This window comes from Aulonocara sp. 'chitande type north' Nkhata Bay, linkage group LG3 (assembly GCF_057382095.1).
Source record: "Aulonocara sp. 'chitande type north' Nkhata Bay isolate Kocher_YH1m ecotype deep benthic linkage group LG3, A_spYH_male_GT1.1, whole genome shotgun sequence".
Classification (NCBI taxonomy): domain Eukaryota; kingdom Metazoa; phylum Chordata; class Actinopteri; order Cichliformes; family Cichlidae; genus Aulonocara; species Aulonocara sp. 'chitande type north' Nkhata Bay.
The window spans coordinates 26667216-26680501 of NC_141346.1; the positions used below are offsets into that span (position 1 = coordinate 26667216).

The 13286-nt window shown below is 42.3% G+C and overlaps 1 protein-coding gene across 1 annotated transcript; it reads left to right on the forward strand.

Moving 5' to 3' along the window:
- The first annotated feature begins 10849 nt into the window (after positions 1-10849).
- Positions 10850-12880, forward strand: LOC147334881 (tripartite motif-containing protein 16-like). Its single transcript, XM_086286903.1, is given in 2 exon segments — positions 10850-12479; positions 12837-12880. Coding segments are annotated over 2 exon segments (1674 nt in total).
- Positions 12881-13286: the final 406 nt, after the last annotated feature.

The window sequence follows — 13286 nt, forward strand, 5'->3', positions numbered from 1 at the left end:
AAAAACTCAGGTAGATGTTATTTTATATATTATGCTTTGTATGTTGTTCAGTATATTTCTATGCAAAACAAGAGGAATTTCAATACACAGCAGGATATTCACAGTTTAAACCAGATATTTACACTTCATGGAAAACACAAGAACATTTTTTTACTTTACAACATCAATTTAGAATAAACTTGTTTTGTTTTGGATAAATAAATATTGAAATATCTTTTGAATTAGTTAAATGTCAGAATAAAGAGAGAAAGAGCTGTCTATTTTTATCACTTTCATCAAATTTAGGAGTACATGTACACTAAGTTTATTGTTAATTGATAAGAAAACTGCAGACGATTCCATTCTGAGCTGAGAAGCTTCTGATAGGTTTGTAGAGTCCATGTGAGTAAACTGGTGGCACACCTGTGTGCATATAAGGCAAAACACAGAGTCTGTTTCTTTGAAATGTGTCATGGTCCTGGGTCGGTGACCCAGCGCTTTTAGTTTGTTATCATTTTCTAGTTGATGATGATTGTTTGAGTTCTATGTGTTATATTTGGTCTGCCTTTGAGTCTGCGTCTGTGTCTCTGTCTGTCTATGATGTCAACCCGTTTGTTTGTGAAGCTGTCTGTTTAGTTCTGTCTTTCTTGGTTCCCCGTGTTTGAGTTTCCTGCTTTATTATGAAGGTCTCTGTCTGATGTGAGTGTGTTCAGTTTACATTTCCCCTGTCCCGTCAGCTCCGATTCCTCCCAGCTGTGTTGCCCTCCTGTCTCTCATCCCCTGATTACTGGTGTGTGTATTTAAGCCCTGTGTGTTCTCCTGCCTGTTGCTGGTTCGTCTGTGTCACCCTGTGGTCCACGGTGTCCTGGTCCTTGTCTGCGTCTCTGCGCGTCTCATCCCGTTGTCGTATGCTCCCAGGTCTGTTATTTTTTTAGTTCTCCCAGTTTAGGTGTCTTCAGTTATTTGTTATGTCCCACTGCTTGTTTGCCACTACACCTCTGTAAATAAACCTCACCAGCATCTCATCCACTGCCTGCATCTTGGGTCCTTCCAACTCCACACGGCTCGCCTCGGCAGCCGTGACAAAATGGGAAAATCAAGAGATATCAACCAAAACACCAGGAAAAGAATTGTGGAGCTCCATCTGTGTGGCTCAATTTTGAATACAATTTGGTGCCATTTACAATTAAGAAATACAGATAGTTTCTCTCTTTACTCTTAAAGTTAACAAATATGTTTTTTTTATATTTATCTAAAATATTTATGATAATATGATTTATCTAAAAAAATAAATAAACATTTAGTCTGATTTGATGTTACAATTAAAAAAGTGTTTGTGTTTTTATCTGAAGAGTGTAAATATCTGGTTTCAACTGTATATTTGATGATGTTGGTGTTTGGCTTGATTGTCAGCACAAAGAGGGAAAGAGAGGAACAGAGAGGGAACAAGAGCAGGTGAGACACACATGTTAGTCAAATGGTTGTTTACCAAAAGTATCACCGTATCATAGGTACTCATGTATCTCGTACCTAGTGTTTCTTTTTAGGTTTGTTATTTTTCAAATTCTATATTAAGTTTTGCAGGCTTGTTTGCACAACAAGGCTAAATAATTATATAAACTTTTCTCAATCTAAATATTGTACTTTGGTAGAATTAAAAACAAGTGTAGTGCAGGTCTATGATGATTTTTAGTGCTATTATCATCTAGTTCTGATTCTGGTTCTGTCCTGGTTAAGTCCTCAGTAGTCCTGATTTTGAACTGTTGTAGTCCTGTTTTAATTCCGGATCAGTTCTGGGTCTGGTTGAATTGGGGTTTAGTCCTCGTGTCTTGATACAGCCCTGATTTTGTTCTGCCTTGCTGCTTAATTTAAAAAAAACTAGTTTAAGGTGTCCTGCACATGTGATATATATTTTTCCCTATATGAAGTCATTCATTTTTTTTTTTTTTTTTTTTTGAAGAGAACTCAAAACAGAGCCAATTAATCTTTCAGTCATTTCTACCCCCTCTCCCCCCCCCCCCCCCAATCCCACATGCATACTAATTATCATAATTATGCAAAGTCTCGTGGCCATTGATCAACAACCACTGACCAAAACCCACTGATCAAAGACAGCTGATCAATGACCATGAGTACCATTCACAGAGAGTTGGGGAATGGCTGCAATCACAGCATTGTAAGATGGCGAAAGATGTACCTGTTAGAGTTAAATTGTTAAATGTTTGTCATTTTTATGTTTACCATTTGTACAGTGTTTTAACTCTGATGAAAGATATTCCACTGTCCTCCCCCCCCAGATTCTCGAGGTTCTGGTGGGGGCTGTAATGTTTTATTGTAGATACATCCTATTCTTTTGATGTAAGCTTCCTGGGTTTATGACCCTTTGGTCAGCAGGAGGTCTAAAACACACACACACACACACACACACACACACACACACACACTCAGTGTATACATTTACATACAGTGCCTTGTCTTTGTAACCAAAGGGGGTTGCAAGGGGAGGTGTTTTGTAAACTATTGTTTGAAGTTTGTCAATAAAAGGCAGCGAGAGGAGGCCATCATCAGGGTCTTTGTCGTGCTGGACACAGATGAGAGGCCTCCCTTGCGCAAGTAATGGATCGATCGACTGTCTTGTTTTCTTCATGATGAATAAGTCTCTAGAATTAGCAGGGTTTGTGGAAACACAGACCCAACATTTATTTGGTCCTTCGAGCCGGATCCTAACACATTGCATCCACCGAGGAGAGGGAGAGGACGCCACCGCAACGTCTGGGATGATTGACGTAAAGCCCTGGTGTTTTTGGCTTGCCACCAGGCCGGGAAGTTTGCGCCTGACCTCCCCTCGGGATGGATGACGATTGACAGGATCCAGAGACTCTTCCCATGAACGTAAACAAACAGTGAGTACAGAAGGCCTTAGAGCGTCTCTATAACCGTGTGAATGAATGTGGGATCCTAGATAGAAACGCGTCACCGTGATTCTGCGTGAAACGCTTGAGTCCGGGGGAGCGCTGGTCACGAGAGCGCACGTGGACCCAAAACAATAGAGAGCGGCTACGGGCTGTGCGTTAAACGTGAGTCCGGGAGCGCGCTAGCCGCGTGAGAGAGACGCAGGCTTCTCCGCCATTTGGGGCGTGGAGAGAACCTAGGTTCAGAGTCCGGAATCTCCGCCATATGGGGCGTTTGAGAGTTTTCAACAGAGAGCGCTAGCTGTGCGTGCAGACGCAAGCGATAGGCCTATGTTGTGTGTGTGTGTGTGTGTGTGTGCGGGCCAGATGTGGTCTGCGTGAGTGACTGATTGTTGTCTTGTAATGGAGAATAAAATGTGTAAGTCTGCCTTAGAAGGAGATTTAAAATTTATGCAGAAAGTTTTACCAGGCAGCACACAGTATGTAGGTTGCTGGTGTAAGAAATGTGGATTTGAAGGGACATTAGTGGAAGTTAAGTGTAAAATGCTGGTAGAAAGAATAGCTGTAAGTGTAGCAGGTAAAACAGGGAAAGCGAAGCAGAGGAAGGAATTGCAGTTGCTAAGTTGTGGCTGGAGCAGACTCAGAAGAGGAGAGAAGCAAGAATGTTAGCAGAAAGTAGAGCCAGAGAAGAGCGTGAGAGAGCAGAGGTGGAGGAGAGACTAAAGGCTGAGTATGGGGAGACATTAGGAGCAGCATTGAGTCCAAGACAGACTAGGCAGGGTAGGAAACAGAAAGTAAAGTTAGGGAACACAAACGTTACAACTACATATCCATCCCTGACACAACACAAAAAACCCCCCCCAAAAAAAACACATGGTGTTTCTGTAACAGAGTGTGAAGATGAAGAAAGTTTTTCTCCTGATCAATTCTGCGAGTGTGAGAGTGTCTGACGTCATGGTGTGTGTGAAAGGTATCCAGCTGGGGCAGACGTGATTCTGCAGGTCACCTGCCCAGTGGACAAAAAGAAATAAAATAGTTGTGTGGATGAATGATGGCACGAAGAGTGTTTGGTGTTTCTCAGTCTGAAACAGCTGTAATGCTACTTTCTGTTTTGGAGAAAAGTACAGTTAAAGAAGAAAAAAACAGAGAGAGATGTGTGTTGTTTTAAGCAGTGATGAGAATAATGGAAGTGTGATGAGAGATGAACACAAAAACATACTGAAAATGCATTAACTATACTAACCCTACATGCATATACACATACAATGATACTCATGAGACCAGACAGCATCTTAAGCATGAGATTCTGTTTGTCATCTTGTCCAAGTCACTAGTAAGATGAAAGTGATACATAGACTAGTGGACTGAATATTATAGGAGGACAGATGGTTGCATCATAGAGGAGAAAACAGAATGCTGATGAGAGGTCTTAAATGAGTGAGTTGAGTGAGCTGATTGTGAGTTTCTGGTGTGTGAAGAAGTTTTACCATGGCACACATTTAGTTACATGAGAACTAAAACTTATGTGCTAAGACAACAGGGTTAAGCTGTATGTTGTGTGTATGGCTGATTGGATGAATGTTTGAGATTAAACTGGCTGTTTGATTTGTCTTTTATTACTAAAGTTGAACCTGCCAATTGGGTTGTTACGATTTATCCCCCTGGCATGAAGAACACGTGTCATGACTTAAACAAGGCCTTTCTTTCCATTATTTTCTTTGATTTTGTTACTTTCATGGTGCACTGAAAGTTTTGTTTGATGATCTCTGTTTGAGCAGATCTGCACGATTAGAATCGAAGCGTCGTCGAGAAAACTGTTGCAAAGTGAGCTTCTCCAAAATTAAAATGGGCTCTTATTTGGGACAATCAGGAAACAAGTTCCTGTCCAAAAGGATTCAACGAGGAAATCCAGTCTAAATTATTTTTCTTTTTGAAATGACGTTGTTTTGCTGAGTGTGGAAACGAATGCGACGATAATTTCCACAATTAGCAAAAGAAGGAATCACTGAGTGAATGAGTAAGAATTTTAAAATAAATGGGGAACTGACTGACTGACAAAAGCTGACAAGACTGACTGACTTAACACCATTGTGTGAAGTTAACCCCCACCTGACAAAGGTGTGGATGTATCTCTGTGTGTGTCTCTGTTGCAGGAGCAGAAGGAGACCACAGGATTCCTCCTGTGGGTCACATGACTATGTGAAATTTAACCTTTATAGTTTAAATTCTCTGTCTGTGAATTTACCATGTGTGTGTTATTCATAGGCTTGTGTTGCTCACAGAGATAACTGTGACAAAGTATGCATACGCCTGCACAAGCGCTAATATTTGCATTTTCTTTTCTTACAGCATGCCAGTTCTTCATGTGAATTGATGATGCGATTTATACCAGGACAACTGGTTGATGTTCTTTCCCACTACAGGATTTCTGGGTTTATATGTGAATGACATTCTTTCCACGGCTAGGGATGGCTAACTTTATGGTGTTTTTATGGCACCTCTGGAACCTGTTGACCTGTGTCTGACCTCCGTCTGACCACAGTCAATGGGTATTGCTAATGTTTGTTTCTCTGAGAATGCTGTGGAGGATTCGGCAGAAGCGGACAAGTGACATGAGTAAAACAAATAAGAGATTACGGTGTTTATGGAAAAGTTGAATATGGGCTCTTAGCTGGCCACTTTGAGCCCATAGTAATATATGAGTGGAGTGACCTTGCTTAAGGGAAGTCACCGATTACGTTAATGTTAACTGAGCACATGGGATGCTCCATGTTTGAGGCGAATTATGGTAATAATAGTGATTTAATGATTTGAGAAAACCTGCACATGACACTTGTCTTGCTGATGCTGAATGCTTGTTACCCTTGTGATATCCTTGTTTATAAGTGTGAAGTTTGATTTTACTTCCAGATCTTGTTTTCCAGGCCATGATGGTGAGTATGCAGGCTCCTGGTGGAGCCAGTTTTTAAGGCAGGGATCCAGGTTTGGTGAGTTGACGCATGAGAGTGTCCATGCGTCAAGAGTTGGGGTCCAGAAGTAACATTAAACAATGTTTTCTATTATTGTTGCAGTGATTTGTGTGATTAGCTGTTTATTTACAAGTATTAAACCTATGCAAGTGGTGCATCCATGTTCAGATGAGGCTTTGATGGCCTATAAGTGAAGTTCACTGATTACAATGTGGAATAACGTTGAGATGTTAAATAATTTGGAACAAATTATGGGAAAAAGTAGGAGTTTAATGAGTTTAGAATAAACCTGCAATGATACTTGTCTCTGTGATGCTGAATACTTTATTACTCTTATGATCTACAGTTGGTTGCAAATGTGAAGTTGTTTTAATTTTAACACTTTGTCTTCTGTGATACAGGAGCTGGGAGCTAAACAAGCTGAACATTTAAGTGCTGACTAATGTTTTTACACAGGGTTACAGCTTGGAGTGAAGCTGCTCCAAGAGACAAACCCTGGAGATTGTTTTAGGGAGACTGTGCAACACTCTTGTACATGTCTCATTGGGGAGTTGACACGTGGCGAAAGCCGTGTGGCGAGAGGAGTGTCATTTTTCAATTTGTAGATGTCGTGAGGTGCCATAATGAGAAGGAGTGACTGAGGGGATCGCCCACAAGATGGAAGCTGAGGCCAGGAGAGAGTCTTCAGGAGGATGGGAGATCACCTTCAGCACAGAGAGCTGTGCTACTGGGCTTCCAAAGGATCGTCACGAGGAGACTTTGCACAGCAAATCTTAAATAAGATGAAAGAGTTTCGACGTTGACGTGAAGGAAGACTACTAAGGTGTACGACGTGCTCTGCCTTAAATCTTCAGCAGCGTTGGAAAATGGAACCTGAGGGAGCGCGCCAAGCTCCAAAAAGTGACAGCGCAGAGGAGGTCCAGCGATGGACTTGTGGTTCTGTGAACAGCACAAATGCCAGGTGACTGTAAAATAACTAACGGCACTTTTTCCACAAGTGAAGCCAGTAACTTACTTTCCTAAAATATTAGCTCTAGTTGCTCGTGCTTTACCTCCATGCGTGAGATCAGTATGTGCAGCAGCTTAAGCTGTACAATGTTTCAGGAAATAGTTTATTTCACCTTTTGACATTGTTAGTTCCAGAAGAGGTAGATGTTTACTATTGCAGACTAAACTTACATTTCTGTCACCTACAAGACACTTGTCTTTAATGTTACTGTTACTCTCACAACCACACATATTACCATAAAGTGGTGCACAATTCTGAATCTGTCAAACCCTTTTTGCCAATGGAGGAAGGGCACTTCTCCTGAGAGTAGAGAGCGCGAGGAGAAGAAGTGTAAGCTGAGGGATGACTTAATAGATGTGCCACTCGTTGAGGGAAAGGTTTGGTTTGCTGATAGTTTGAGTTTTACAATAGCAGAAGGACAGACTAGAACACGTTTTACTGTAGCCGACAGTGAGAGTTATCTATGTAGGACAACTAGCATGTTTCATATTTGCTTGAGCAGCAGAGATGCTAGCTTTAACGGAAGTGTGTAAAGCTGTAGAGAGACAATATACACTGATAGGCAGTATACATTTGCTACTGTACATTTCTTTGTAGTGCAGTGAGTGAGACAAGGTGTGACAACCTCTACAGGGAAACCTGCAGAACACACCAAACTCTTGCAAAATCTGCTGGATGCAGCGTTATTAACCAGTGGAATTGCCGTTTGTAAATGTGCAGCACACATGTGAGGGAAAGATCCAGTTGCATTAGGGAAAGTTTTTGCAGATAAGATCGCAAAAGAGGCAGCTGTAGTTAAACATGGTGTTAACCTTTTATCAGTACAGCATCAGCAGACATGCAGGCCCACTCACCTACAGCAGGAAAACAGTTGTGACTTACAGAGGGAGCGAGCTTGCAGGATGATTTTTTTTTTTATCTGTGTGACAAACCAGTACTGCCTAATAATTTGTATAAGACTGCTGCTATTTTGAGCCATTGGCTATACCATGTCTCAAACAGGAGGGAGATGAGCAGTCGTTATACTCACTCTAGGATTATTAAATACTTTAAAAAAAAACAACTTTTTTGCAGGCAGAGAGAACTAATGGAACAGTAAAGTTAAGATTTAGGAAGACAGGCAGGACATGGTTAGACTGTATAGAATAAGTACATGAGGATTACTCCAACAGAGAATGGTCTGACTCTTTGAGATTACACATGTTAAAGCATTTAGAGTTCTAGTCTTCTGTAGTGATGATAAAAAAGCAGAAGAGAGAGCATATTAGCAGAATAGATGCTTGAAAATGTTTAAAAGTAAAGTAGTCATGAGAACAAATGATCTGCCAGATGATTCTGTTTCTTCGCAGGAGCAGAGCCTGAAGTCTGGAGATTGGATGTTGATAAGGCCATGGAGAGGAAGTGCTGGTCCAGTCCACGATGGGAAGGTCCATATCGGATGCTGCTGACGACGACCACAGCAGTGAAGATTGCTGGAAGGAACACTTGGATATATCAAGCGCACTGCAAGAAGGTGACACACATCCAGGCCAGCTCGGAGTAAGTGGCAGGAAGACCGGGAACAAAGGGGGGGAAAGCCTCCAGGGCCCCTCGTCTCAATCCGGTGAAGAAACCAACTGAGCCACAGGTACTCATCAGAATGGCTGGGAATGTGCTGTGCATCTTCTTGTGCCTGTGGACCCAGAGTGGGATGACAGGGAGCGCACTGGAACAGAGCAAACCACACCCAGTACCCGCATGGGTTTTCAACAACTACTGGTGGCAGTTTAAGAACACAACCGCTCACATAAACAACGAGACCAATGGTTATGCTTGTGATGCCACTGGCTACACATTCTTCTGGACTGTGGCCCTATAGCATCACTGAGAGCGAGACAGTTTGTTTGGTTGCTTTGGCAACACATCCAGGAACACTGCCAACTTTTCAACTGCTCTGAACCTGAATGGAAGGTTGATTCACCAGTAGCTGGGAAGGTGAACTGCTCTGGTAGGACAGACCTGCTCGTCTGACTCATAGAATATGACTTGCTGCAGGACATTATACAGTTAAACGAACTGGAAACAGGCCAATTGCCTATGTGTATGAAGGACAATGGATTAGCCCAAGTTGGAGATTAACCATGGAACATGGCAACATCACCTATTCTTTTGCAAGAAGGATGTAAACAGAGAAGCCTTTTGTCTACATTTGCATCATGAACACTTGAGGTTTTGAGCCAAGAAGATCAAAACACCTTGATCCAATTTCCTTTACAAAGCTTTTTCTGTGGTGACAACAGGACAGGAGAAGAGTTGCAAATGCAGATAATTCACCAGTTGACTCTAACCCCCACAGGATGCCTACAGTGAGAAGATTTGGGGGGTTGATAGGAGTCATAAAGACGGGTGTTGACTAGGCTGCAGCTTTGAAGTTAGCTGAGAGCCACATGGACAAACAATAAAGTCAACTGATGCATTTAAATACCCATGTCTGTATACAGTTGGATTGTAGTGACATATGATTTTTGAGAATGATGATTCTTCTTGTTTGACCTTTGACATTCAGTTGTTTACTTGAAGAAATACATAATGAATTGCACGACAGGAGTAGATCCGCCACAAGGCTGGATAGCTTGGTTACTGTCTGGTCCTTGGTGGCATCTTCTTTTGAAAATATTAATTCCTGTTTTTGAACTGTTGACATTGATTTGCTTATGTACAGGATGCATTTTACCTTGTATAAGGTCAATGCTAACTAAGATGATTTCCCATACATTTGTTAATTATGTACTTTTATAACAATATGAATTGACTGAAATTACTGACATGACAGAAGCCTGTGTATACATGATGCCTGCGCTGAAAATGTTAAGCAAGAGGTGCATGGCTGAGAATATACTACATAGAAATAATTTGGAGCATAAAAATAACATAACAGGAGGGAATGTTAGAGTTAAATTGTTAAATGTTTGTCATTTTTATGTTTACCATTTGTACAGTGTTTTAACTCTGATGAAAGAAATTCCACTGTCCTTCCCCCCCAGATTCTCGAGGTTCTGGTGGGGGCTGTAATGTTTTATTGTAGATACATCCTATTCTTTTGATGTAAGCTTCCTGGGTTTATGACCCTTTGGTCAGCAGGAGGTCTAACACACACACACACACACACACACACACGCACACACATTCTCACATAACACACACACACACTCAGTGTATACATTTACATACAGTGCCTTGTCTTTGTAACCAAAGGGGGTTGCAAGGGGAGGTGTTTTGTAAACTATTGTTTGAAGTTTGTCAATAAAAGGCAGCGAGAGGAGGCCATCATCAGGGTCTTTGTCGTGCTGGACACAGATGAGAGGCCTCCCTTGCGCAAGTAATGGATCGATCGACTGTCTTGTTTTCTTCATGATGAATAAGTCTCTAGAATTAGCAGGGTTTGTGGAAACAGACCCAACAGTACCCTTAGGCCCTCTCCTCGTTTCAGAGATGGTCTTTCCCTTTTCACGTAAACGGCCTCCTTGACTCCGCACTCAAACAAGCGTTCCTCCCTGTCCAGGATGTGTACATCCTCATCATTGAAAGAGCGTCCACTGACCTGTAGGTGTAAATAGACTGCAGAGTCCTGGCCTAAAGAGGTAGCTCTTCTGTGTTGTGCCATCCGCTTCGCCAGAGGTTGTTTGGTTTCCCCGATGTATAAATCCTGGCAATCTTCCTGGCACTTAACAGCGTACACTATGTTACTCTGTTTGTGTCGGGGGACCCTTGGGTCACTGTGGGACCTTAAGGGCACACAGCACCTCCTCTCTGTCCACGTGTTTCCTCATTCCCTCCCCTTCAGATTTGCACTTTGAAGATGGGTGTAACCAACATGTGGTGACGTGTAAGAGTTGACAGGCTCCATTCACTGCAGAAACATGTTATTGAGATCAGAGCTCAGACTAGTTTCAGTTATAAGGAAGAGAAACTCACACAACTCACTGACACTGAGAGGAGAAATGGCACAGAAAGGAGTTCAGCTGGACCGAGAAACCTTCTCTTGTTCCATCTGTTTGGATCTACTGAAGGATCCGGTGACTACAGCCTGTGGACACAGCTACTGCAGGAACTGTATTAAAAGTTTCTGGGATGAAGAGGACAGGAAGGGAATCCACAGCTGCCCTCAGTGCAGGAAGACTTTCACACCGAGGCCTGTCGTGGAGAAAAACGTCATGTTTGCAGCTTTAGTGGAGCAGCTGAAGAAGACTGGACTCCAAGCTGCTCCAGCTGATCACTGCTATGCTGGACCTGAAGATGTGGCCTGTGATGTCTGCACTGGGAGGAAGCTGAAAGCCATCAAGTCCTGTTTAGTCTGTTTAATTTCTTACTGTGAGAAACACCTCCAACCTCACTATGATGTAGTTCAGTTTAAGAAACACAAGCTGGTGGCCCCCTCCAAGAAGCTCCAGGAGAACATCTGCTCTCGTCATGATGAGGTGATGAAGATTTTCTGTCGTACTGATCAGCAGAGTATCTGTTATCTCTGCACAATGGATGAACATAAAGGCCATGAAACAGTCCCAGCTGCAGCAGAAAGGACTGAGAAGCAGAAGGAGCTCGAGGTGAGACGACTAAACATCCAGCAGAGAATCCAGGAGCGAGAGAAAGATGTGAAGCTGCTTCAACAGGAGGTGGAGGCCATCAATGGCTCTGCTGATAAAACACTGGAGGACAGTGAGAAGATGTTCACTGAGCTGATCCGTCTCATCCAGAAAAGAAGCTCTGATGTGAAGCAGCAGGTCAGATCCCAGCAGGAAACTGAAGTGAGTCGAGTCAAAGAGCTTCAGGAGAAGCTGGAGCAGGAGATCGCTGAGCTGAAGAGGAAAGACGGTGAGCTGGAGCAGCTCTCACACACAGAGGATCACAACCAGTTTCTACACAACTACCCCTCACTGTCAGCACTCAGTGAGTCTACACACTCATCCAGCATCAATATTCGTCCTCTGAGCTACTTTGAGGATGTGACAGCAGCTGTGTCAGAGACCAGAGATAAACTACAGGACATTCTGAGAGAGGAATGGACAAACATCTCACTGACAGTCACTGAAGAGGATGTTTTACTGTCACCAGCAGAGCCAAAGACCAGAGCTGGATTCTTAAAATATTCATGTGAAATCACACTGGATCCAAACACAGCAAACACACATCTGTTATTATCTAAAGGGGACAGAAAAGCAACACAGTTGAAACAACAACAGTCTTATTCTGATCATCCAGACAGATTCACCTTTTATGATCAAGTCCTGAGTAGAGAGAGTCTGACTGGACGTTGCTACTGGGAGGTGGAGTGGAGAGGGAGAGGGATAGAAGTAGCAGTCTCATACAAGAATATCAAAAGAGCAGGGAGTATAAATTAATGTGTATTTGGATAGAATGACAAATCTTGGGCATTACTTTGTGAAAACACCAGTTATTCATTCTATCACAACAAAGTCCAAACTCCCCTCTCAGGTCCTCGGTCCTCCAGAGTAGGAGTGTACCTGGATCACAGAGCAGGTATTCTGTCTTTCTACAGCGTCTCTGAAACCATGACTCTCCTCCACAGAGTCCAGACCACATTCACTCAGCCGCTCTATGCTGGACTTTGGGCGACCGTGGCTCAGGGGGTTGGGAAGCGCATCTGTAATCGGAAGGTCGCCGGTTCGATTCCCAGGCTCCCTGTCCTGGTCGTTGTGTCCTTGGGCAAGACCCTTTACCCTACTGCCTACTGGTGTTGGCCAGAGGGGCCGATGGAGCGATATGGCAGCCTCGCTTCTGTCAGTCTGCCCCAGGGCAGCTGTGGCTACAACCGTAGCTTGCCTCCACCAGTGTGTGAATGTGAGAGTGAATGAATAGTGGCATTGTAAAGCGCTTCGGGTGCCTTGAAAAGCGCTATATAAATCCAATCCATTATTATTATTATTATTATTATTATTATTATTATTATTATTATTATTATTTGTCTTTATTTCTCTGCTGGAGCTACTGCAGAGTTGATTAAAGTCAAATAGACAGAGAAGATTGTTGGTTTTCTTGATCACATATGACCCTAAACGGAACATCTTAGAGGTCTGGACTTTTGAAAAGTATCAAGAATTTGAGTCATCATCATTTTTTATAATACAATTGATATCAAAAACACACAAAAATACTGAGGAAGTGTGGTGAATAGGGAAAAGATAAAAACATGTTAAAACAATATTGTGATTATTGCACTTGGTAAAAAAGAAAAAATTCAAAATGTACTAATTCATCGTGAAAAGATAAAAAGTTCTATATTCAAATAATCTCTACTATAAAAATCTAAAATACAATTCAAAAAGTAAATAAGGTTTTAATAAGCTAATAAAAAATTTTCAAGTTTGGAACACTTTCAAACAAATCCACACACATTTCACAGATCTGGGCCCTATTTCA